At 43.9% G+C, this 26,453-nt stretch overlaps 1 protein-coding gene across 2 annotated transcripts in view; it reads right to left on the reverse strand.

Annotated features, from left to right (window-relative positions):
* Positions 1 to 20,949: 20,949 nt before the first annotated feature.
* REPS2 (RALBP1 associated Eps domain containing 2) overlaps positions 20,950 to 26,453 on the reverse strand; it is a 96,527-nt gene continuing 91,023 nt past the window's right edge. For both annotated transcript variants that reach the window (XM_077172860.1, XM_054627849.2), the window contains one exon: positions 20,950 to 26,073. In XM_077172860.1, the coding sequence (XP_077028975.1) occupies positions 26,005 to 26,073 (69 nt within the window). In that variant the 3' untranslated portion in view covers positions 20,950 to 26,004. The remainder of the gene's footprint in view (positions 26,074 to 26,453) is intronic.

Raw genomic sequence — 26,453 nt, forward strand, 5'->3', positions numbered from 1 at the left:
ACAAGTAGCTGGAGCATAAATGCACATGGTGCACCACGAGAGTAATATTCTTCAGTGAAAGGCACTTCATCTAGGAAGTAATATAAGCTGAGAGGGAAATAAACTTCAGAGGAAATAAAAATTCACAAAAAATGGTATTTTTAACTAAGATCACATGCATTGTTTCAATAATAGTATTTTTTTAAAAGCAGATATTAGAAATGGCTGCAACACCGATAACCCGTTGCTAATATCGGTGTCTCTGTCTCCTAGGGAGGGAGCAGATCCAGCAGGACCCTCAGCTCTTGGCAGACCCACAGAGCTATGGCAGAAGGAGCACAGTGGCATTAGCATGGCCCTAGGGGGGACTCTCTTAATCTTCCATTAAGGTGAGGAAGTTTACCTTCAGCTGGGAGGGGTTTGCTCCCTTGCTTTTGTCAAATTTGGCACAGGATAAGGGAACAAATACAGGTAGCCATTGAGAGCACATGTATCTCATGTTTTTACAGTAACTTACTGCACTGTAATTTCCTGAATAGTATGCTGTGTATGGTAACCTACCTAATTTTGCTACTTTATTTTTCTTGAAATATAATCTCTTTTTGGTTTTGGTTGGTTTAGAAGAAGTGTGGGGAGGTAGTGAGCAGGGATGGGTTTGCAGTGGGAGAGAGTTATATATGTGTTCAGTATTTTTATGAATTTATTTAATATTGCAACCTTTTTCTTAGCCAGCTATTCTCACTTCTCACTGAACTGTGTTCAAAAGGCCAGGTAAGCTGTGTGTGAAGGAACCCCCTCAGAAATATTGATGCTGCCCAGCCTTGACATGCCCCACATGTTTGAAGGCCTGGCTGCTCAGTGTTGGAGCAGCACAGCTTCCTGCAAGGGACACCCTTCCCTTCCCACAGGCACAACCTATTTAGTCCCATCTGGTACAGGAAACACTTAGAGAGCTTCTTTCCTCCTGGCAACACAATTGCAATTTATTGGTCTCTAGTAAAACCATCACACAGTAAAATCCAGCAGCTTTTCAATTAGAGGAATTGCAGATCAACCAGCCCTCTTTTCATGCCTCTCCAGTTTATTCCCTGTGTTTACTCATCAGCATTTAAGCCTTGATGCCATTGCTTGTGGAAGGAGTTTATTTGGTTGGCTTCATAAAAAATGCAGCTCTTCCAGGAAGGTCTGAAATCCCAGCTGTACTGATTCCTCCTGATCAGGAGCTTCTGTGGATGAAGTTTTTGCAATACCAAGGACAGACACCTTCTAGGTGCCATTAGTTTCAGAGACAGCTTTTTAAACACCACAGGAATGCTTCTCTAATAAAGAGCATTGAAATGCTGCTGGAATGGCTGCCCATTGACGACTCCCAACCCTTTTGGGTAGGAGTGGTTCTGTTCACCATCAGCAAACAGGGTGTTTGCTCTGAGGGAGCCATGTGCCCTCTCCCCGTGGTCTCTTGTGGACAAGATGGTCATGTGAAAAAGGACAAGATCCTCTTTTTGCTCCACAGAGAGATGAGTGTCAGGGTCACAGCAGCTTTTTGGGATGGGTTGCTAAGGCTTCTGTGAGCCTGGAATGTATACAGGGATATGAGAGAATATTAGGTCTGTCACAACAGTGCTGGGGACAAGGTCTGGGGCAAACTGTCCTGTTAGCAGGGGCCAGCTTTCCTCTTGGAACTCATTTTAGATGGTGTCTGGGGTGGGTCTCAGGATTAATTACTATGTTGGCAGTGTGGGGGACTGATTTGAAAGCACAAATGCACCTCAAGTTGTTGGGATGAATCAGCCTGTGCAGGTATTTGTGGCTCAAGGTCCAATAAAGAGAGCTGAGGCAGCCTGGCAGAGCTCTGCACCCTGCTTTCAGACTGCTAGGTCTGGAAGAGAGGAGCCCCACTGGTGTCTCAACTCTTTCCAGCCTCCACAGGTTTGATTTCTCCCCTATTTTACTGTGTCTGCCAGGACACAAGCCAAAGCCACACGGAGCTGGATCTGCTCCTGATGTTCTTCATGTTCCCACTGTTCATCTCTAAGGCTTTGGGTTGGCCCTTCAGAGGAGCTGAGGCCAGCAGGGAAATTTGGAGCTTGATCAGCTTCCTGAAGGGAGGGAGTTTAGATTCAGTGGGTTGTTTCAATCACATGCCCACCAATATTTGCTAGAATAATAAAAACTCATTTCTTTCCATTAGCTCAACTTGGATTTGCTCTGTTGGTGGTCTCTTTTCCTCTATTTTCTTTAAGTGTTTCTATATAAACTTAATCAAAACAAGTTTCCTAGATTTGCTGAGTGATTCAATGACATTTCCTGACCACTGTCTTTCATGTCTGCTTTGCCTCTTCCTCCCTGTCCTGCAAGGGTCTTTAACACAACCCTCTGAACCCACACAGCCCCAGCCTTTCAGTCTTCCCTTCATAATGCACTGAAATAGGCTGAAGTAGGCTTGATTTTCTGACAGAGTAAAGCTAAAGGGTTGCTCTCTGCTGCTCCAAGGGAAAAATCCCTTACCCTAACACTCAGCTCTGATTTACAGCTCATGTTCTACGTGGCCATCAGCTCCCTGTCACCTCTCCCCTCTTGTTAGCTGGCTGTTTTCCAGACAGTGGCTCATGATGTCTGTCCTGAAGTACCTCACAAGCTAGGAAACTCGTTGTGTCATGCTGATGGATGGTGTTAGAGGTGGGAAATGGTGGCTTCCACCAAGCCTGGGTGGAGGCATGCCTGCTTTCCAGAGGTCAGGCTGCAGATCCCTCCAGAACCCAGGGCTTGCTCCCCAGAAAGGTCCATGCAACCTCTTCTCCCATCCTGGATAACTGTGACCTACCTTTCTGCATCCTTTTACTGCTCTCTGATGGAATGAATGCCCTTTCTTAACCTTGCAGGAATGTGAGTGCCTACTGTCTAGAGGGGATGTATAAAACATGTCAGCCTGCACATAATACCCTGTGAAGGTGCTTACCTGGAGACACTGGGGCATGAAGAAGACAGTGTGCTGCTGGGGAGAAGGAATATTTATTGGTGGCTTTAGGCCTGACAACCTTTTCTGGCTGTCAGAGTGGCAGGGAATAGAGGCAGAGACAGATTTGTGTTTCACCCCCACTTTAACTACCAGGAATTTTTTGTTCAATCATTAACATCTTAGAACCTCCTTCCTCCAATAGCTGCAGTTATTAGAAGGAAGGAAAGCCCTTTCTGCTCTTTCCTTGTTTCCTCTAAAAAAACCTAAAAAGCCCAAGCTACGTATCCTGTGGAGTGTTTGTTTTGTTTTGTTTTAAAAGTCTTTGTAACAAGATGGAAAAAAGTGTCAGAAAAAAACGCAGTGGTTGCTTTGTGGTTTTCCTTGTTACATTGTGTTCCAGCTGACCAGCTGCAAACTTTTTTCATGCCTTCATTGCTGTTTTCACTGTCAGTGGTTTTATTGCTTGATTTCTAATCGGACATTTCTTGCAGGTGTACCTCCAGTGGTAAATCAAGGCTGCCCTTGGTTCTTTGATCCGGGTCTTCAAATAACGAAACCGAGTGCTTATATGTCCCTTTTATCCAGTGCCTGTGTTCTTTGCCAGTGCTAATGAGTCTCGTCTCACAGCACCCACAGACAGGCTGTAGGTAGCTATTGTCCCCATTTAAACACAGGTACAGAAGGCTCTCCCAACACAGCAGTGCTGCAGGCAGAGCAGCACACCTCTCTCTAAACTGACTCCCCCTACTTTGACAGTGACACAGAGAGAGCAATAGCAAGCCCTGGAAGGTGCCATTGCTCTTTTGTAGATAGAAAGACTGGTCATAATAATGAGAAGACATGATGAAGAAGCATGCTTCATCTTTAAAGTGCTTTACAAAAGTAGTTCTGTAACTTCCCAGGTACACACTTTGCCCTGTGATCCCTGCTCAGCTTACTGAAACTGCTTATCTGCTGTGCTCTTAATAATTACTGCCAGAGCTCAGGACATTTTTCTCTTGGGAACTAAGGGTGTGCATGAGACAATGGGAGCAAGTCAAAAAAGAGAAAGGACTACAACATGTCCCTCTTAAAAATTAGCCATCTCTGTTGTTCCCAGCCTGCTGTAGAGCCTATGGTGCACAGCAGATAACAGTTTCACAGCTGGAGACACAGAGGGTCTAAAGGGATGACCCATTCAAAGCTGCAGGGCAAACCAAAAGGAGAAGTAGCTGTGTTGCTGAAATGAGTGGGTAGTTTTGGTGTAGCTGCCCAAGCTTGCCCACTGAAATGCCACCTCATGAGAAATGACACAAAAGTTGGCTTTTAGTGGTCATATAATCTAGTAGCTGTTTCATATCCACTGCTGCTATGTTTTTCCATACTCTCCAGGACTTATGATTCAAATTTTAAGAAATGAAAGGTTGTATACTCCTTCTTGTTATGGTGCAAACCGTGTCCAGATACAGCTTAATGTGCAGATGTGATTTTAGCAGGAGGGTGTGGTTTCACAAGGCACCTCAAGCTGAATGACTATATCACAGGTCTGCTGTTTTACTGCTCCAAATTGGCTTATCTTACAGTGAGTGCCAGAGCTGGTGCAAAGGGAGTCAGGGAGGTGGCGAGTGGGTAGTGCAGACTGGAGTCTGGAGAAGGGCATAGAGGGGATCCAGGATGGAGGAGAACAGGCTCTCCCCTCCTGTAGCAGCAGGTAGCTTCTGGTTCAGCTCACCCATCACCAAGCCCTTGCTGAATAGAGAGAGATCAGACCACAGCAGTGTCTGGACAACTGAGTCACCCCTACAGCTGTAGGGGGAAAGCTTCTGAAGGATCTCATGGCAAGCTCATGCTCCAGGCTACCGTGGTGAGGACTCAAACAGAACTGCAAGAGAGGTGTCAGCTTGGGAGAAAACAAAGTCAGCTCTGCTACCCAGATCCTGCAACAGCAATTAGTATTATAGATTGGTTTTGTACTCCCAAACAAGCAATGCAAGTTTTAATGAATACACTATAAAAAGTAGAAAGAATAAGGGAAAGAAAATATGTGTTCATGAGCCATGCTGGTCCAATAAATAATAAATACTTAATGGATAATGATTCCAAGACAAAACAAAACCAAACAGGATTGCAGAAAGGTGGGAGAAAATGCAAGCACAACTGAAATGAACTGGAACACTGTGAAATTCTTAATGAGGTCTGAAGAGAGGAAGGTGAAGAGAGGAGCTGGTCAGAAATTTCTGCAGACTCTTCCTCTGGAATATCTCATAAAACTCCAAATAGCTCAAATTATTTTACTCCAAGACACATATTGTAAAGACAAACCTATTATTAATGGGAAATTTTCCTAATATGAAAGGCAATATGAATTCGATCTTGTTCTTGCCGTGTTTTCTGAAATGACAGCTAAAGATGGCTGAATTGCCTCCAAGTGCTAGACAGTGGTTACTGACTAAAGAGCTTTTTTTGTTGAGAAAATTATTATATTCCTTTCTATGATAATAAAATTCTTCATAACCCTCATTAAAAATGCTAAGACTTCCCAGGTATCTGCTGTGCCCTGCCAGGAACGTCGTGCTCTCCTGCAGTTCAGGCAAACCCAAGTAATGTGTAGAGCTGTCTGTGTATTTTCAACATCTTTGCAATCCTCCTTTAAGAACTTGTGATTTGAATAAGCCCAGGAGTGTCCTGATGCTTCTGAGCTGATTCTTGTGCTGCTAATCTTTGCTCCACTATTTTTAGATAATTTTCCAATCTGCTTGCTTTTCAGTTACAAACTCGCTCAAAGTGACGGCTTATTTATGTGGTCCGGGAGCATTTGCTGTTTGCCTCAGTATGTCAGTCTGAGCTCTGCAAATGCTTCCTGACAGAAGTAAGCTCCAGTTCCCCTTATCCTTGGCTCCCTGCTGTAGGAGAGGTCTCCATGGGGCACCTGACTGTGGGGTGCTGGAGGAGGAGGATGGAATCCAGACCCCTGTCTCACTCCCACTATGCGTCCCTGCTGCCTGCTGATAAAAGATAATCAATAAATGGTATTCTTCATGGTTTCAAATCTTCAGAAAGAGTGAATGAGCCTATGGGAGTGTGAATGCATGGTCAGCATACAGCAGTGCCCCCAGCCATGGCTGCAGGAGTGCCTGTGGCACATGGCAGAGGCCAGGAAAGGTGCCCTGGAACATTTACAAGCTTGTGCTTGTGCTTTTGCTATGTGTCACCCAAAGATAGGCATACAAGTGAGGCCAGAGGGTCTTTGTGGGTCCAGATCCCCTCAAGCCCATATTTGTACAGATGTGCAGTGAGCGGGGTAAAAAATTATAACTTGCTTTCAAATCTATTTTACTCCTGTCTGCCTTTAACTAGCTGCAGACCAAAGACTGATTGTTGGAACCTGGTGGGTGCGAGGAGCCAGGCTGCTGCATCCTGGCCACCTGGTCCCATGGATGCTTTGGTGGCTGCATGGAACCTAATTCTGCTCCCAGATGAAATGAAAACCTCCTCAAGAGCAGTGAGATACCCTGCTGCTAGAGCCTTAAGGGACAGAGAGGGAACTGGAGCCATGAGGGGATGTCTGCATGTCTCTTGTCCTTTTCACCATCTGAAGTGCTCCCAGATCAAGAAATGAAGCTTTATTACATTCAAAACTTTATTACAATAAATAATTGGATGGATCTAGAGCTGTCTTCTGTGTCTGAAGAATGGGGTCCTCAGGCTGCAGCCCCTCAGTGTGAGCTGCCAGTGGTGAGTGACATCTGTGTTGGCACTGCAAAGCAAGACTGCCATTTTGCTGTGAAAAAAAGGCAACAATTCTTTATGCAGGCAGGCAAGTTTCACCTTGACTTAAACTAGGACAACTCATGCAATGTTTGCTGTAGGAAATCAGTGAAAACAAACCTGTGATGGCAGAGGGATGGGCTGGATGGTTTTTGCCTTCATCTCTGAGTTTCTAAAAGTGAGGAAATCTCACTTAGGGTCATATCTGAGCATCTCTGTGGATATTCACAAATCTGTCAGGTTTTGCTCAAAAAACAGCCCTGAGCTTTTCAGACGAGACAGTTCAAAGCCACCCTCCCTCTCTGCTGAAGGAGCTGAGAAGCAGCAGAGGGTCAGGGGAGCGTGTTTCAGCTACAGTGCAGCAGTTTGTGTTTCACACTCCCATGCAAACTGTGTGGGTTTGCACTTTTAGGAAATGGGGCTGCCCTCGAGGAAGAAAGAGAGGTTTATGTGAGCTGACGCTGTGAACAGCACTTTGCTGCTATAGCTGCCACATTTACTCAAGGCCAACATGAACTCACGTGCTTTACACAACTGCAGATGCTGTGTGTGTTGCAAAAAATCAACAATTGCTGACAATATATCTACAGATGAACCCAAACCAAAGCAATTTCTTGAATTTTGAACACTGAACTTCACTGGAATGCCAACTGCTATTTACGTAGGGTACAGGCAAAATCTTAAATCTCAAGATTCTTACAGCTAAAGTCTTGCTTAAAAATAGATCCAAAGTAGCCAGCTCAAACTCCTCATAATTTGTTTATTTTGGGTTTCTTTGTTTCACATTTGTGACTCAATAGCCTGGCAGCAAAAGGCCTCAGTTATTCTCATTATACAGGGCAGTGTGTTTAAAGAAATTGGACCCAATTATGTCGGTTGTGCTTATCTTGCCAAACTATCTCTTCCAGCAAGGAATTATGTAGCCAATATAGTTTCTAAGTGATAAATATCTCCAATTTCCTTCCAAACAAGTGCTTTTTGTCCAGAGAAGACTGGCCAGAGCAGCAGGTAGGTGAGGCCATCTCCATCCTCTGTGCCAGCAGCCACCCCTGTCCCTTGGCAGACTGCCCTGGGTGCCTGTCTCCATTGAGGATGCCTGGCCACCTCTCGCCTGGGGTCCCTGGTGCTGAGAGAGTTATGCAGCAAGGGCTCACTACCCACTGGGATGTGACCTGCACTTGGCTGGTGCAGCCTCTGGGAGCCCCAGTTTCACAGCTGGTGAAGCAGAGGGGACAGAGCTTGGTTTACCTTTAGGACTGCTGTGTACTACAGTGACAGAAATCCCAGAGCAGATCATGTGATGAGAAAAATTTGTCTGTCTGTGGCATTATCACTTGTCTGTGCTGTATGCAGGTGCGCTGTGACTAAGAACAGGAGCCACCAAGGACATGTGAAAACCTCAGTGTGGTCAAAGTACAAGCCAGTGCTAAATTAATCATACCAGATCATGGCAGTGCAGCAAATCCCTTCAACCAAACACAACAGGTTGAATGGCTAAACAACTATTTCTTGGTGCATCCTCAATGTTTTCATGTCCTTATACCAGGGCTTAACATTCACAGATAAAGCTGCTCACTGGAGAACACAGACTTGCAAGAAAGTTTACTGCAGACCCTCTTTGTTCCCATATCCCCTCTGTTCAGATTTTAAAAACTCCTTGCTCTTTCCCTGGTAGCCCCTGTGCCACCTCAGCAGTCTGCTCAAATACCTGCTGCTGTCTGCCCCCACCTGCATGGCACGGAGTCTGCCTTAGGGCTTTATTCCAGCAGCAATGCTTCTGGAAAAGTGTGGTTGATCTGGGAAGAGCACATGCAAATATCCTCCAGAGAGCAGAAATTTTTAATTCCAAACCATGAACTTGGATTTCGAGAAGCTGGATGACCCCTGGTAAGATGGAAATTTGTAGAAATGGTTATGTGTTTTTAAAGACCATAGAAACTGTTGGCATAGTTATTTCCATACCCCTGTTTTTGAGTTCATTCCTCTCTTTAGGAAGGGAGTCCTACTGAAAAAGAAAATTAGAAGGAGTCAGCTTAGTTCTGCTCCCCAAGCACCCAAAATACCCAACCAGTTTCCAGGAGGTGATGGTAATGTTGGGAAGGGTAGTCTTTGATGGGAAGTAAAAATAAGGACCATGAGATATGATGCCATCAAACAGGGTTGTTAAAGAGTCAGTCAAAAAAAAAAACAGGAATGTAGTGAACTGCAGAGAACCACTGCTGTCAGAGGTCCTTCCCTTCCCTTCTTTCTAAGTTTTCAATTAAAATGAGTTCTATGGCAAAAAGTGAAGTCTCCTTATGGATTTATTACTCTAATAAGGAAAAATGATGGAATGCCTTGAGTCAGCAAACTCTGCCCTGTGTACACACAGCCCACACAGGTAACTACTGACAGTTCATCAAGATCAGCAGGAAATGGGCAGGGGAACTGGGAGGTGGCAGTGGCCCATTTAATTGTGCAAGGTGAGGAAAAGGGAAAACAATGTCAGAGAGGAGCATCAAGAATGAGAGGAAAAGAAAACTTGAGCATCCTTTCAATAGGCATTACTGGCAAAAAAGAGCTTTTAAAATCTCTAGTGATCTTCAGAGATATCCAAATCAAAAGCAACAAGGGGCTAGGGGCAGGTGGTGGGGCAAGATAGGGATGTGATGACAGGCTGAGGGAAAATAAATAGCCATGAACTTGCTGAAGCTCATAAAGCTCTGACTTCACCCTCCATATTTGTCATACAGACAAGACAAAAGCCTTCAATTTTAAAGCCTCTCACATTCAAGTCCCTTTAAGGCACCTCACAGTAAACAGGCAAAGTGTAAAGAGCTAAGGTTACAGACCACCCTGGGAATGACATAATATTTTTACTTCTAGAAATTTTTATTTTGAAATTATAACTAGTTTTATTTATTGAGGATTTTCAATGTTTTAAATTAGTCATGATTTGCATATTTTGGAAGAAACTGCATCAATTGTCTTTTATTTAAATGTGGAAACAAAATGGAGCTTTCCTGGTCCTCCAGTCAGCACTAAATCAAGGAGGATTAACCAGCATGCAGCATATTTCTCATTCAAGCTCATTTGGCCTCTTTTTCTTTTTTTTTTTTCCCTAGGGAGTTTTGGCCTCTTCAGCTGATATTACAATCACACCATCAGTGCTGAAAGCCAGGCTAACATTTGTGGCAGAAGCTACTTCTCAACCAAATCCCCATGTTTACCTTGAGAAATGCCCATCATTCTCCAGTCCCAGGATCCAGACCTTGCAGTGTTGGTTGATGGCAACATTTACCAACTGCAGCAAAAGCCTCATCTGAGCAATCTTTACCTGGAAAGGCAACTGGAACAGCAATGGCAACCCATGGAGCACCTTTCCCTATGGGAGCCAGGACACCCAGAAGCTCAGCATTGGGAGGTGGAACTGTTTTAGGTCAGGAGACACCTGACCCCTTGGAGCCACACCCAAAAGGTAAAGTTAGTGGAGGTGGTAACTCTTTGAATGAAGTTCCTGCTGAAGTCTCCTCTCATCTAGAGCTCATCATTGAAATGGAATTTAGCCCTCTAACTCAAGAAGTTTGTAAGCTCAAAGTAATTTTTCCAACAAATTCCCTAATTTCTGCAAAGATCAAGTGTAAGAGCTGGGGAATTTGTCAGCTAGCTCACTGAAGTGAAGAAAAAAAAGTGAGGGAAAAAAAGAAGAGCTTTTAATAAATAAAATGCAACCAGAGTAATAAAATAAGCATAGCAGATTCAGTATTATTTGTTTTTATACTAATTTTATGCTGCCCCCACAAAGTCAGTATACCACAGCTTTGTTTATTAAGAAAATATGTGCAATATGGAAAGAATTAAGGACGTGTTGCAGAGGTTGCTTTAGAGGAGGGTCGTTACTTTTGGCTGTCTGAGGAGCTGTCTGGAGTCGAGGAATGTGTGTGTCAGCTGATTAAAGACCACAGAAGTGATTAGTGAAGGAACCCTTAACAATGCTGCATGTCAATGCACATCTTGAGGTTAAGGAGTTAATTGTCTCTCTCAAAACTGTGGTTTCAAGACTTCTGTAGACCTGGGAAACAAACCCAATGGCAGTTTGAACTTGATCCACAGTTTTCAAAATTAATTTCACAAATACAAAGGCTAGATATGTCTCCTTTTAATTCCTGCAGAGCATTTTAATGCTTTGTTAAACAGCTAATTCTGTGAAGAATGAGGCAGCCATGAACTACACAAGTGTTTACCCATCACCTCCCCTGTTTGCTCCAACCTTCTATTTTCAGGAAAGCTTTTCCTTGATTTATGAAGCACACTTCTCCAAGAGTTCAAGTGTGTGTATCTTCCACAAAAGCGCTGATGTACAGCACATCCTTCAAAATGCCCTTCCTGCCCCTGGGAACAAGCACTGGCCATTCTTCCCATCAAACCATCCTCTTCCCACCCATATAAGCCTGAAGGAATAAATATTGTCCAAAAATTAACAGATCAAGATTTTATAGACGAAGGAACAGAAAGACCTCTTGATGAAAATGCTCTGGTGTCTTTAGTGCATCTACATGAGAGCTGGAGCACTTCCACGTGGCAGCTCTGCCTGTACCCACCCTGGTGGGCACTGGATATCCTCCAGCCTGGCAGATGCTGCCTGGAGAGCTGTCCTGGGGGTGTTGGGTGCCCCTGCAGCCTGATCTCTCACCTGCACCCCAGACTGCTCACACTGCTCACACCCAGGCTGCTGCTTCTCAACTGAAACACTGAAATATCAGCATTGAGAAAATTAGGTGGTCTTCCACCAGAGGAATCCCAGGCCATTTCCAGCTTTTAGAACTGCCCCCAGACAGACCATGGAAAGCGGGGATAAGACACAGATATTTTCCACACAAGATGCACCCAAGGCAGTGCTGCTGATGTCCCCCACTGCCACTGCTGGGAGCCCTGCACTGTGCTAGCCCATTCTTGGGGTATGCAGGTATTGCTCCCTGTGCTGCAGTCTGTGAGCAAATTAAACCCAGGAAAAGCCCCAGCTGAACAGAGGAAAAATAAACATTTTTTCAGGTCAGCTGCTCTAATCTGATCATATTTTGCTCAGCTCCCCAAGCAAGCCAGAGAGATACATGATAGACATAATCTATAATCAAGTGGATCTTTTGTCACCACTAACATGCAGGCATCATCAATTCTACCTTGGCTGGGGCCAGCTGGGTCCAGGTAAAGCCCTACCCTCAGCCAGCCTTGAATAAATGACCTTTCCCTGTAGCTTGGGGCCTGCAAACCCTGATCCCTGTCCCTGCACTGGCTGGCAGGCTGGGAAGGTACAGGGCAAGCTAACAGGCTCAGGCAGTGCCTGCAGAGAATCCATCCATCCAAACAGTTCATGTTTGGAGTGATGGCTGTGGACACTTTGTGTCCCTGCCAATAGCTGCTTAACACAACCAGGAGTTTATGCACCAGCAGCTTTAAACAATAGGAGAGGTCCTTCATGACCTCAGCTAAATCTTTAACCTGAGAAGGGGAGAGCAGCTTTAATTTGCACAAGCACCTGCAGATTCAGATGTTTATTTCAGTTGTTTTGGGTTTTTTTTTTAAAAAGCTGGACTTGTCTTCTCTAGTTATGAGTTTTTCTTGATACATTCTGCATTTAATTATCAGCTGGGTTAGGAGGCTTGCAAGCACAGCTGTTATTGCAATATTTCAGTGCTTTGACTTTCAGGCCCAGATGGAGTGAGCTGTACAAAAATGAGGAATCAAGAGTAAAGCAAACTTTCTCAAACTTTCAAAGCAGCTGGATGTGAGACAGGGACTGGGATGGATTAGGAGCACGCAGGGCCCAGCTGGGCCGATGAGTCACGGTGCCACCCTGAGGGGACACCGCGCTGGGGACACCCTGAGGGGACACCCTGCTGGTACCACCCTGAGGGGACACCCTGAGGGGACACCGCGCTGGTGCCACCCTGAGGGGACACCCTGTTAGTGCTACTCTGAGGGGACACCGCGCTGGGGACACCGTGAGGGGACACCGTGCTGGGGACACCCTGAGGGGACACCGCGCTGGGGACACCGTGAGGGGACACCCTGAGGGGACACCGCCTGGTGCCACCCTGAGGGGACACCCTGAGGGGACACCCTGCTGGTGCCACCCTGAGGCCACACCCCGCTGTGGCTCCCTGAGTGCCCAGAGGAACAGCTCCTCCTCACCGGGCTGCTCTGAATCTCCCCGCAGCGCTGGGAAAGTGTCACTGTCATAGTGTCTGAAAAATCCCTTTGCCAGGATTTCTTCTCTGGGAAGCTGAGGAGCCTCAGAGAAAAAGGAAAAGAATATTATCTCATTTGCTTCTCCCTGTTTTGCTGCTTTGGGATGTGGTTTGGAGGTTGTTTATCCAACATGTGAGTTGTTTTTACTTAATGACCAATCACAGCCAGCTGAATGGGGACTCTGAGGCGAGGCCACGAGTTTTTTAATTAGTATCTTGTTAAGCCTTCAGTAAGTATCCTTTCTCTATTCTTTAGTATAGTTTTAGTATAGCATAATATAATATAATATCATATCATATCATATCATATCATATCAGCCTTCTAAGAACATGGAATCAGATTTCTCAATTCCTCCTTCATCCTGGGGACCCTGAAAACACCACAGGTAAGGACTTGGCTCTTCCCTTACTTGCTCAAATAGCCTTAATTCTTTTCCAGGAGCCCATCACAGATAATGGTCTTGTTTGCAGAAGAAGGTGTTTGGCTACTGAGTGCAGACATGGGGACAGCATGGGCTCCTTGTCTTGGCTGTTGATCCTCCCCTCAGCCCTGGCTGCACGAATGGCCTCATTGCAAGCCAAAGGAAGGAATTAGTTTGGGGTAAGACAATGTATTTTTTGCCAGGGTGGTGTTAGCTTGTTTTTGTCCCCTGGTTGGGGTGGCAGCAGGGCTCACGGGGCATTGCCATGGCAGGAAGGGGCAGCTGCAGGGCTGGCAAGGCAGGGGAGCAGTGCTGCTGCAAAGTGGTTTAAGACACAAGAGTGACAGGCCACAGTGAGGTGTGGCTGCCCTCCAGAAGTGCTCTTCTATCCTTAGTGCACAGGGAGCCCAGGCAACTAGTCACCAGAGCTTTAATTCCTAACCAGGTGGAACCAAGAAAGGTTAACTCCACCTCTGACGGCTTCCCCAGACCGTGGAAAAGGATCTGAATCCAGATTTACATGTCTCAAGCCCTAATGCCTGGACTCTTTCCTTTCTGGATGCAGGCATCTCAGAGCCAGACTCTTGTCTGCAGTGTCAGTGGCAAAGAATCAAACACCATGACAGCAAAGACAGCCTCTAACACTTTTTCCTCTCATAATTAAACCGATGATTTCCTTATTTTATGAATAAAACTGTAACCCACCCCATTAATACCTACATTTACTAGCAGCTTCCTGTCAGGGGCCCCTGCTGCCTGTCCCTCTGTGTGGGACATTGGCTGGCAATGCTCAGCACCTGGCCCCAGTCAGTGTCACCAGTTTAGGTTTCCCAGTCGCCTTCATGCTAATGCTGAATAAAGTCCAGGTCTCTATTTCCTCGTCAGCTGGTTACAGATAAGGGGAAATGCATCCTGTCTCTCTTTGAGGGCCAAAGAATCCAGTCCACAAGCTTAAAGGAGGGGATTTCTAGGAAGGCAGGATTTCAGACAGCTTTGTGGGGCTCTCTCTATTGCCAGGGCAAGAAAATAATCTCTTTGGCTGGCTCATCCCATATTAGCTTCCCGATTCATCCCCCCTACTCCTGAGCTAGGGCCATCCATACTTCATTAGTTCACTGAGCCCTGTTGCACCTGCCACATATATGTTATTAGGTCACTGCTGATTAAATAATTCAGCCTCTCTGAAAAATTACAGTCCTCAAAAAAGTGGGTTATGTGCTGAGGCCAATCCTGTTTGCCTCAAGGAAGATCACTGCTCTCCTGCCTCTCCAGGGCACAGAAACAAGAACTCAGTTTCATTAAATATCCCTGGAGAAACACTCAGCTCAATAATTATGATCAGCTGCTGCCTAAACATGAGATACATGCAGGCTACAAATCATAAGCAAAATACAGCAAGGAATGTCTTCTACTTTCTTTCATAGAGCAGGATGTGGTGGTCAATGCAGATGGGATGTTCCCATTTCTAATGGGACAATATTATTTTATCAGAGAATCACACACTGGTCGAGCTTGGAAGGGATCTCTGGAAATCCCCTCAAGCAGGGCCACCTAGACCCGGCTGTCCAGACCCATGTCCAAATGGCTTTTGAATATTTTCAAGAAGGGAATCTCTACAAACCTCTCTGGGCAACCTGAGCTACCCTCATAGTGAAAAAGTGTTTCCTGATGTTCAGAGGGAACCTCCTGTGCTTCAGTTTGTGCCCATTGCCTCTAGTCCTGGCACTGGGCACCTAACAGTCCCAAACATTCTGGCAGTCTCCTCTGAGAAGGTAAGCCTTGAAGAAAGTACAGGACACACAGGTTTAGTGCTTTGCAATGGGTTCTTGGAAGTCACAGTTACTGAGCCCCCTAGTACAAGGACCTTTAGGCCATTACTCATACACTGAATACAATGCTTTAGGATGGGAGCAGTGCTGTTGCATGAGTATTGACAGCTGAAAACCACTGCTGCCTATTTGCTCTCTCCCAGTATTGACTGCATTTCTTAAAGCTCCAGCTGTTGGAAGCAAGGGATTTAAAAAAGAGTAAGCTTAGCTTTAATTCAAAAAAATCTGTGGTGAAGAATTAAAAAGGGGCCCTGAGTAAAAATTCAGGGGCCAGAAGTCACATTAAGACAACTTCCCATTTAATTTTTAGATGTCACTGTTTTTAAGCTCATCTCATGGGTTTGAAATCTGGATTCATAAATATCATTCACTGAGGCTTGTCACACCTTGGCCAACACAACATCAGGAAAGTGAAAATCAAACCTATTTTAGATAATTTTTCTTTTCCTACTAATTTCTTACACTCCTGAAGAAATCCTAGAATTTAATCTATTTTTGCCACTTTGTGATGTGTATCAACTTCACAATTTATTCCACCCAGATAAGGAAAAAGACCAGTCTCTCTGAGTAGTGTGGCTACTCTTGACCTGCACAATTACTGCTTTAAACCTAAAGCACTTGCCTACAGCAAACTTATACATACAGCAAACAAGTTCACATCTCCCCTGTGTCACCCACTTCCCATTGCAGTAAAAGATGCATAATAAAACTACTGTCAGAAAGAAACAGCTACAAACACATACATCTAGGTTGAGGATTAACATAAATAACTTGTGCCCTTCTAACAGATGAGGGGATTATATGGTATCCTGTTGTGTAGACAGTGCATATATCAACCTCATTTCTTTTAGACAAAAGCTAAATTTGAGGCCTGAATTATTACTTCTTCCCTAATGATAAAAGACAGCTGCATAAGGCAAAATGTACAGTGATGTCTGAGCACAAAAATGAGTGCAACTCTCAAAAGGCTTTGCAAAATTCAAAGAGGAGCAATAAATACTCCTGTTTAAGGGAAGTAAAAATTGAGACATCCATTACTTTTATTAGAACTGATTTTGTTATCTCACTCTTCTCCTGCCTTTGATCTCGCTTCTTCTTCATGAGACTAAAAAATGAGTCTGCTAATGAGACACCTCAGGATGTAAAATTTCCTGCAAGATGGTCCTTCTCCTTGGGAGCTTCCCAAGCCCACGCTCAGAGTCACCATTATCAAAAATTCCAGAGCAACTTGTGAGCTTGGGATTCACCTTCTCAGGGGATGCACAAAGGGATGCTGTCACCCGAGGGAGTGGAAACCAAAGAGCACAAGGTCAGAGGACAGTTTTTATCCTTCTGAAGAGACACTTTTTATTAGCACTGTTTTTCAGGAAGACACAGACTTTCAGTCAGCCAGGGCCTGCCTTTCCAGCTCTCACAGAAATTTTCAATGTAGTTGTCTGAAAAATGCAGTTTCAGAATGTATGTGCTATGGGCAGGGTGGCTCACATGTGCATCTGATGGTTTACAAAAATATTATTACTTTAAAATGATGCTTCAGGTTTGATGCAAACCCTGCAAAAAGAGTGAGAGACAGAGATTCACACTGTCTCTTACAAACTTGTATAGTGTTATTTACAAATTCTCAATTCATTAGTATGATCCCACCATTCCAGGATGCCAGCTGATGTTTGCAGGGCTGCCAGATAATGGGGAAAAAAGAAAATAAGAACTATAAACTCCTGAGTGTCATGATGCTGTATTTTACAGAGTCATTGCTTTAGAAATGACATGACAACAAACTGGCTTCAATTTGGCTACCTTACTACTACTACTACAAAAAAGGAGAGAACCAACAAAACCAAGTAGAGATGAAGAAATGTCTGGAAGAAGACAGGCTGAACAGATGGGAATTCCTCTGTCTATACTGGAGTAAAATAATATGAGAGGATTAAAAAAAATATGTATCAAATAATGAACTGCAAAAGGAAAAGTAAAGCAGAAACTTCTGTAAATATGTCTGTATAGATCTTATACTGCTGAGTGTGCATTACAGGTATTTCAACTTAAGGCAGAGAGAAATAGCTGTGGTCAGAAGTGAAGCAGAAGCTGGCCTAGAGCACATGCTTCAGGTTCCAGGGATGCCAGAAGAAACACCAGCATGTCAGCCAAGGCAGTGGTCACCCAAACTCTATTTACTGAATTGGTTTTGACAACTTTAGGGCTCTTCCTTTTTGCTCTAACACTTTTTAGCACTGCATAATGTCAGAGTGACATCTTGAATGACATAGGCCAACCTGGAGCTACAGCCCAGTGTGTCCCATGCTACTGTTGCTATTAGTCTCAAATACCATTATTTCTGTAAGTTTTCCCAAATTGTGTCATGCACTCTCAGGTTCCTGTGCTCACTTGGAGCTGAGTGCAGGTTTCCACCAACCATTTCAATATTCAGCTTGCAGAGCTGCAATACCATGTCCATCCAGATGATGTGTGATACACAACCCTTGCTTCATCACCTGCAACCAAAGCCCCTTCCAGAGTCAACTCAATCAGAGCAAAGCCATAAACCCAACCATACATTGGTACAGGAGAACAAAAGCAAGATGAGTCCCCCAGGCTATGGGCTGAAAGCAGGACCAGCCAGTAAGTACCTGTGCTTTGCTCAGCCTTCCCAGTTTGTGCTAAATCAAGCAAGTGCCAAATCTAGAAAACAAGGCAGTGAATCAAACTAGAGAAAAGAGTAATGAAGTCCAGCTGAGGACCCAACTCATTAAAATATGAATTAGGTAAAGTTAGATTTATAACTAAGGTGGGGGAAATTAAACTGCATTTTTCTTCCTCAAATTAGAACTTACTCATGGTGATAAAATTCAGAACAGGAGAAAGATGTTGCTAGCTTTCCTCCACCTCAGCCCCTGCTGTCCAGCACTAGGCCTGGAGTCTGCCACACTTGACACAAACACCCATAACTTGTTTATTGTCACTCTGACATTGCTCCAGTGCACTTCACAGCCAGCTCTAACTGGAGCATCGCATAGCTGCAGCAGCAGTTCCAAAAGCTGCACGAATAAATGCATGTGTGTTAATATTTTCTCTAATACAAGTGATTGGGTGAGTGACAGGAGTAAATAGTTTGTAGTAAAACGGGAAGGTCAGTTCCAAATCAGAGCCCCTAAAAGTCTGGGATATCAAAAGTCCTGGGATGCTTGGATCAAAGTTCCTGAGGATTTTTGCAGCAACAAATTCAAAAAGTGCAGCCCTGAAGAAGCAGCTTCTGTGTAATACAACCAGATATTTGGAGAGCAATCAAAGCAACAACTTTTTTTCCCCCTAGGTGGTATAGTACTACATTCTGGAAACATACATTTCCCAAGGAGGCTTTTTAAATCCCAGGAGACATTTTGACTGACAGCTTCAGGTGACTGACGATTCTGACAGCACTGGCTTCTTTAGCATCCAAACTGAGACACCCAAAAAGGAGTGCTTTTTCTGTTGGTGGAGAATGGTGCCCCCAGTATGACCCACTGAGAGGGCCAATTGCTTTTGGAAGTGCACACCTCCTTCACCCAAGGTGATTACTCTGAAGGGAAATTGCTGTAAGAACTCATTAATGAAACAGGAAGCCATTATTTCTGACCAAGTATACCGTGTCCTTTACAAACAGCACGAGGCTGGAAAACAAATCCAGGTGAGATCATGTGCTGGCCTTTTCCTCTCAGATAAGAGTGTGAAAACTGCAGTAAACAATGCATGCTCTGTATTGGTCTGCTCAACACTGGTATCACTGCCTTAACACAACCCAAACCTGTGACAGACAGCACAAACTACTGAATTCCTGAAGTGACCTTGGAAGGGAATAACTCATGTATCAAGTGGCAGCCCTACTCCAAGCAATGAGTAGTCCAGCAGAACATTTTTAAGCATGTTATCCTTTCCTGTGGGCATGGAGCAAAGTGGCAGAGGCACACTGACGTCCCTGCCACCTTAGGAGCATGATTACTTCTCCAGGGTCACGTTTTTTCTCCATCATGGTCCTGCCAGAGCTGACATACTGCCTCCTTCTCCTCCTTCCTCCTTGCTGTGCTCTGGATGCCATTTGCTGTCACAGAGCTATCCTGCTCTGCTCCTGCTCATCTCTGGAGGGCAATGAGGTCCTGCTGGAGGGCCTGTGGCAGTGAGGCATTACCTGCACATCTGCTAGCTGTAAAACCCATGTTTTATTGAAAACCACAGCACACTGATGAGCTCCCTACATGAACTAAGGATGGCATGTAAAAAGATAACATTTCTTGTGGGACCAGCCTAGGCTAAGGAAGCAATCTCCCCCTCTCCCTCCCATCCTCTCTCCCTCCCACAAAAACCAGATTAGATGTAATATATAGCCTTAGTCTTGTCTAGCCCATCACATTTCTGATACATAAAGCATCTTCAAAATATCCTCAGATATTTTTCCTGTCTCGTGCAATTTAAGCTAACAATCAATAAACATAAACCAATCCAGGATTTAACTGGAAATACTGATTCAGCATGTAGTCGGGGGACTACTCGGATAACACATCTGGAACATAGCTAATGCCACTCCTTCCAGATGTGTGCCCAAAACGGTGGGTACTGAGGCAATATTGAGGATATGAGAGCCTGCTGCAAGTGGAGCTCACATCCCCAAGGCCTCCTGCTCCAAGATGCACAGGAGGAGCAACAAGACCATGAGGTGAAGGAGCTCTGATTTGGCTATGGGCTACAGATACCTAGGGATTCCATTTCTTTGTTAATTTTCCTTTATTCTGCTTTACTGCAAAATCCATGTAAACATCCCACTGAAGCAGGCACACTTGTAAAGCAGCACTACCTTAAAAAACAGATAAAAAAGGGCTTTTAAAGCTTCTCCTACTTCTTTTCTTTCCCACTTCAACTAAGAACTTTTCTCTGGAGCACGAAGATGCATTTTTAATTTTTAAGAAAGATTATTGGAACCATGAATTTAAATATGTAGAGCCAATCTAGATTTGCATGAAGGCACCCCAGAGTACCATCTAATTGTTAAAACTAAGCATGGAGGAGCCATCTAAATCCATCCCACTGATGACGGAGAATAGCTCCCCACAGGATATTTACAAGTTTTTAACGCCTTGGCCTTGTGCCTCATGTGCACCAGAGACATACTTTTAGGCCAATAAAACATCCCTTGTCATGGCTTAATGCTGGAAGAATTAATTTATCACTCATTATTTCCTCTTTTAAAGCTCTGCTCTTTGGATAGCTGTGACATAATTCTTAGAAATCACACTAGTTAAAGAGCAGAATATGCTGTACCCTCTGGCTCCCTGCCCATAAAGGCCAGCTATTCAAATGGTTTCCTTTTCCCAGCTTAATTTCAGCTCTCACAGCTGACAAGGGGCCAAACCCACTGATCACAGGGATTCTGGGTGTGGAACACCTGGAGTCCTCTTGCAGGTCCTGCCTGGCCACCCTCTGACTAAGGGTCTCTTGGAGGCTGGGAATGGTTTTTCCTTCACAGTGGTGAAAAAGTGTCCCTCTTTGGGCTAAATCAGGGAATTATGTCTGAATTCTGACTAAGTAAGACCTGACAAAGCAAACATGAAGTTTTGACTTAACTGGAGCCCAAGTCACTTTAAATAAGTCTCTCTCTTCTCTATTGTGTAGGTACAATTCCATGTAAGTGATTTAATCTTTCAAAGCTGAAGGTCAGCCATTTCAACATGGTATTTTTTCCACTGGGTCTCACAGTTTCTGGTCTCCTGGCAGATCTGTACCATCAACATCCTAAATAAACCACAAAAGCAAGGCAATTTGAACTCATTGGACGCTTTTATTTTAATGTAGCACCCAGCTTCATATCACATACATTTTCCAAAATTAGATGGGCATAGTATAGAACATTATACATTTTGCAGCTTACCATGGGGACAGTCTGCAGCTGTGAAAACAAATTACTTAAATCTGGCTATCTAATTTATAAGTTAAAATTCAAATATATAATAGCCTTGGGGCATTTTTTTAGATTAACAACCATAATGCTTGCAATACAACTTTTTTGTATCAAAAAATCTGTAACAGAGTAAAACATAATGCATATATTCATAGCACATATCAAGATAGCTGAAAAAAGCTTCAAAATACATAATCTCTTTTCAAAGATACTAAATCACTAAGATTTACTTCTTTTCCTGAAAAAAAATATTTTACTCTTTAGCCAATAAAATATGTGGCTTCATGAACCCATGTGTTTTCTTGTCAAAGACTGTGTGTGCTGGAGATTGAAAGGCTGATGGTACTGGAAAATGGACATCCCTCATTCCCCAGCTAGCAACTTTTGCAGATCTCTGCCTTTGGAAGCTCAGCTGAGAGGAAAGCTCCCTATGCACCCCCAACAGGCAATTTTCACATTATGCCCATCCTAAATGCTTCCCATGAAGGTTTCCAAATCCCAACCATCCCTTTGTGGTCATTTTACCATGCACAGCCCCATCACCCTATGCTGGCTAGCCTTGGCAGTGTTGTAGGAGCAGAGACTGGTTTGGATTGGAAGTGACCACGAAGATCATCTAGTTCCAACCCCTCCTGCTGTGGACAGGGGCTCCTTTCACTCTTCAGGTTGCTCAAAGCCCCATCCAACCTGGCCCTGAACACTTCAAGAGATGGGCAGCCATAATTTCTCTGGCAACCTCTTGCAGTATCTCACCACCTTCACAGTAAAGAGTTTCTTCATTATATCTAATCCAAACCTGCCTTCTTTCAGTTTGAAGCCACTCCCCCTTGTCCTATCACTACATGCTCTTACAGAAAGTCCCTCTCCAGTTCTCTTGCAGCACCTTTAGGTACTGAAAGGTGCTTTAAGTCTCCTCAGAGGCTTCTCTTTTCCAGGCTGAACAACCTGAACTCAGCCTGTCTTCACAGGAGAGGTGCTCCAGCCCTCTGATCATCAGTCAGGCTGGAACTGTCTGGCTAATAGCCAAACAAATTCCTCTCCCTGATGTAGATACAGAATTTCCAACAGGAAAACTACTGCCATGCAGTCTGAAGATAATATTTTGACTTTAACAGGACATCTAACAATTTACCAGTAACAAGGCTGCCTTGACTAAACACACTTTTGTTACATCACCAAAACTCTCTGGAAGGGGGAACTGAGAACTTTCTGGAAAGAGTTGGTAATGTTTCCACTGCATCCTAGTATAATATTAATAAGTAGGAGAAGGACATTGATCCTTAAGGATTAATGTGTGTTCACAGGTAGTTTGTTTAATAAAGGAATGCCTCAGAAATTGAAACTGTTTGCCTTGCTTAATTACTAGGTCTATTTATTTTGAAAGGCTCAAATAAAAATGGCTTATCTACAAAGGCAATCAGTCACTACACTTAGCTGGGCATTTTTCTTTTTTCACCACAGAATTACCATAGATTGAAACAAATATAGGCATCAGGTGATATGAATGTTAACAGACCCATAAAGAAATGCATGAACAAATGGAATACAGCTGAGTGCACACACACAGACACACTGAGGAAGATCCTTATCTGCTCTGCCTAGCCCTGTTCTGTAGACAAAAATATTTATTTGCCCACTGAAGACTTGAGAAGGGGCACCAGGCTCATGGTCAGCACATGCTCTCAGATGCAAGGATGTGCTCCTGTTCCCACTTAGGCTCTCTTGCTGGGCATGTTGTGCTCTGCCCATGTACCTACAGAAACCACAAGCTGAGGACAGTGAGAACTATGCATAGGAATGTGATCCCACTCCTTCAGCAGGCTGGCAGCTGGGGCAGACAAACCTTAGTTTGCTGTTCTGGGTCAGGGATGTCAGGGGCTTAAAGCTGATCACTCACATGTAGCTCAAGGAAGCACACTGAACATCAAGCCTGTGAGGTCTCACTTTCTGACCAAATGGTTTTGGATGTAGGAGCACTTCCCATCCAAAGTCTGAGAATGTAAAGGCTTCTGCAAGAAATTATGATTTTTCTCTTTTTCTAAAGAAAAAGTAATTTTGAAGAAAATCTGTAATACTGGATTTAGATGTGAATTTTGACCAGCCAGGGTCTGCTAACAGTAGCCATAAGCATGGCTGCATGGAGCAACTGACAGAAGCACTGTCATAGCTCCATGATGCCTTCTCCTCTCCTCAAAATGCTAACAGCTTCCCAAGAACAGACACATTTTTTCATTTTGTGTGGGCTACCATAAATGTTTAACCATTGAGACATACAGAAGAGCAACCTCCTGCTTCATATGTATAACATATCAACACCTCTCCTTGAATATTTCACTTTACTGATGTGTGAAGTGGTGTATCATCATCATAGCTGATATTTCACCAAAAAGAATACAAATCAACTCACACTCTAGTCATTGAAGCTGAGTGGAGTATTTGATTGCAACACTAAAAATGCAGGGATTGTTAAATACTTTCATTTATTAATCCAGTGGTAAAGTAACAGCCAAGCAAGTATTTCATTGTTGGCTAAGCAAGTATCATAATTTCCAATGAATAAAAAAAAAAATCCTGGACTTTAGAAGGGAGACATTTGAAAAAGACAGTATAAAGGAGACTCTTCAACTCTTCCCTTGAAGAGTGTCTATTCCATTAAGAACTCAGGTGAAATAAATGGGAAATAAATAAAGGTGAAATAAATGTTTTTCAAACATGAAGAAGTCCTCTACTGCCTTAAAAATGCAATGTACACACTTCTTTGCAGTAATTTAAAAGCCTTCCTTTAAAAATTACCCATAAAACAAAAGACAAGTGTGCCATATGATTATTTCCTATGAAATAGTAAGGTCTTATTAACCAAATTACAATGTATGAACTAAAAAGCAAACAGGGCAAGCACTTAACCTCATTAAATCTCAGGAATGACTCAGTAGTATTATGAACAAATGAAATAAATGATGATAAATTCTCAGCAATACCACTATTAGCAAGAGGGCAGTGGCTCTTTTGCAGATTCCCAGAAAAGCCTGCATTCCTCACTTTTGTCACTGACCAAGAATGACCATCTGACCCCAGCTATGCAGCAGCCACATGAGAGAAGTCCCAAATCCAGGAGAACAGCTGTGGCTTGTTGACACAGTGATCTTTAGTTGAATCAAAACTAGTGCATTACAAGAAGAGACTTTCAGTAACAATTCTGCCAATGCTTATTTTCACCTGCAGACTTCTGGATTCCCGTCCCCCTTCCACATTCCTTTCAGCAAAGCAGACTGTTTCCTTACCACTTCAAACACTCCCAGTGATGCCTTTCTTATCTCTCAACAAAACTTTTGGCTGCTCTGGTGCCCTCTGATATGCCATGGCAGCCATTCCATGACACACCACAAGGAGAGGTTACCCAGCTGCTTCAAACCTGCTTCTCCTTCCTCTCAGCCCCAGGCCATCCCACAGCTACAGGGAGCAAGCAACACACCCACAAGGGTGACAAGACTGCTGCAAGGTTTCTGCAAGGCAACCACATACACTTAAATCAGGTCAGTGAGACATGTGCAGGGGCAAGTTTAAGGTGGACAACAGTTGGTGACATCCCCTTGCAGTAAAGCACACCATACCCATGGTGGGAGCAGGGCTGACATTTTTTAGTCTGAAGTCACCCAATCCAAGAGTATTGCCCCAAGAAATACTGCAACATTCATAGCCAGCTTCCACTGTAAGAACTGAGACCAAAGCCACCACTGCATCCAGGAAAAACTCCCTACAGGGTTCAGCTGGCCCTGGATCAAATGCAGGTTAAAGATTAATCTTTGCTTCTTCCTTTAGAAAACAGATGGGCATTAGCAGCTTTCTCCTATCAGCAGCATCTCCACTGACGTGCAAAGGAACCTTAACAAAAGCCTGCTGTAAAAGGCAATTACTTCCATCTCACATTTTATAGCCTCATACATAGCACTTCTGCTATCTTCCCTCTTCTGGAAATACAGTTCTTGTACACATCCTTAAAACAAATCAGCAGCTATTAAGACAACAAAGCAAACTAATACAAATGTACATAGAATGGCTTTTATAAAAATGCCCTGAATGCATTTTTAACCTCTTGTTAGAAATACACTGTTGGTTAAAGGAAAAAAAGAAAAGAAAAAAGCTATACACCAGCCATCTCAAACATGCTAAAAGAATGCAGAGACACTGGTAGTTGCAAGCAAGTGCTCAAATACTGGTGATTAGAAACAGCTCTAGCTCAAAAAGATTTTTTCCTAATTTCCAAAATAATTATATTTTAGTATTTTTTACTGTTCTCTTATATGACTTGAACTAATAAAATACAAGTTCTCTAACATTAAAATACATCCGTGATTGCATAATAAACTGTACTAAGAAAATAATTATTTGACATGTGATTGAGGATAAAGATTCTGTACATCTTGCAAGTTCTATTCCTGTGGTATGTTAAATCCACAGGTACTCTACAATGATACAATCCTACAGGAATCAGTAACATCCAGAAGCCCATCTCAGAGGATGAGTTTTCAATTTAAGCAAGAACTCAGGAATGCTGTATCTCTTAACTATTGGGGCAGGAGGTGCTGCCAAAATGCATATAAATCAGGAATTCTTTACATAAATAGAATACTCTTAGGTTATTCATTTCAGTGATAAACTCCATTTACACTTTAGGCTGGGAAGGGGGAGGAAAGAAGGCAAAGCATCCCCCCACTCGGAAATATTCCATAGTCATGTATTAGTTTTCTGTACCTTCCTCACCTGCAAAGGCAAAATGTGTGTAACAGGGCAAAGAGAGAGCCAGCAAGGCCAGTGCTCCCCCCTGCCTTGGTAGAGACCCTGCTCAGCTGCACAGAATTCCCCTCCTTGCAAGGCTTCTGGACACTGCTCTGCTCCTGCTCGGCCATGCAGGAAGTCACAGGACGGTGACAGGACGAAGCTGCTCCAGCTGCGTTTCCAAGGCAATGCGCTCCTTGTGAACCTCCTGCAGGAGGAGAGGTGTGTTACAGCTCTGGGGATGCTCACATGCAGCACCCTGCTCCAGGAAAGGGCAGCCAGGCAGGCTCTTGCTGACCTCCCCTGCCAATGTGGGAGCTGGGCTGGACTGCAGCTCCTCCAGGGTCTGCTTCCCCATGGGGGCAGGCTCAGAGGAGTGAACCCCCCCTGAGCCTCAGTGCAAAATGTGCCTGAGGAGTACCCATCAAGCCTTCTGGTCTCCATTTAAACAGCAGAGCTCTGCTCTGTCAGAAAGCCTCCAGACAGCAATACAACTTGAAGGACAAGTTCAGTTTTCTTCTCTTTAGTGAATTTAGACAAACTTCTCTGTCTTTTCCTGCAGCAAAACACAAGTAACAGCGCTGGCCT

The sequence above is a fragment of the Agelaius phoeniceus genome, chromosome 2, assembly GCF_051311805.1.
Source record: "Agelaius phoeniceus isolate bAgePho1 chromosome 2, bAgePho1.hap1, whole genome shotgun sequence".
Lineage (NCBI taxonomy): Eukaryota > Metazoa > Chordata > Aves > Passeriformes > Icteridae > Agelaius > Agelaius phoeniceus.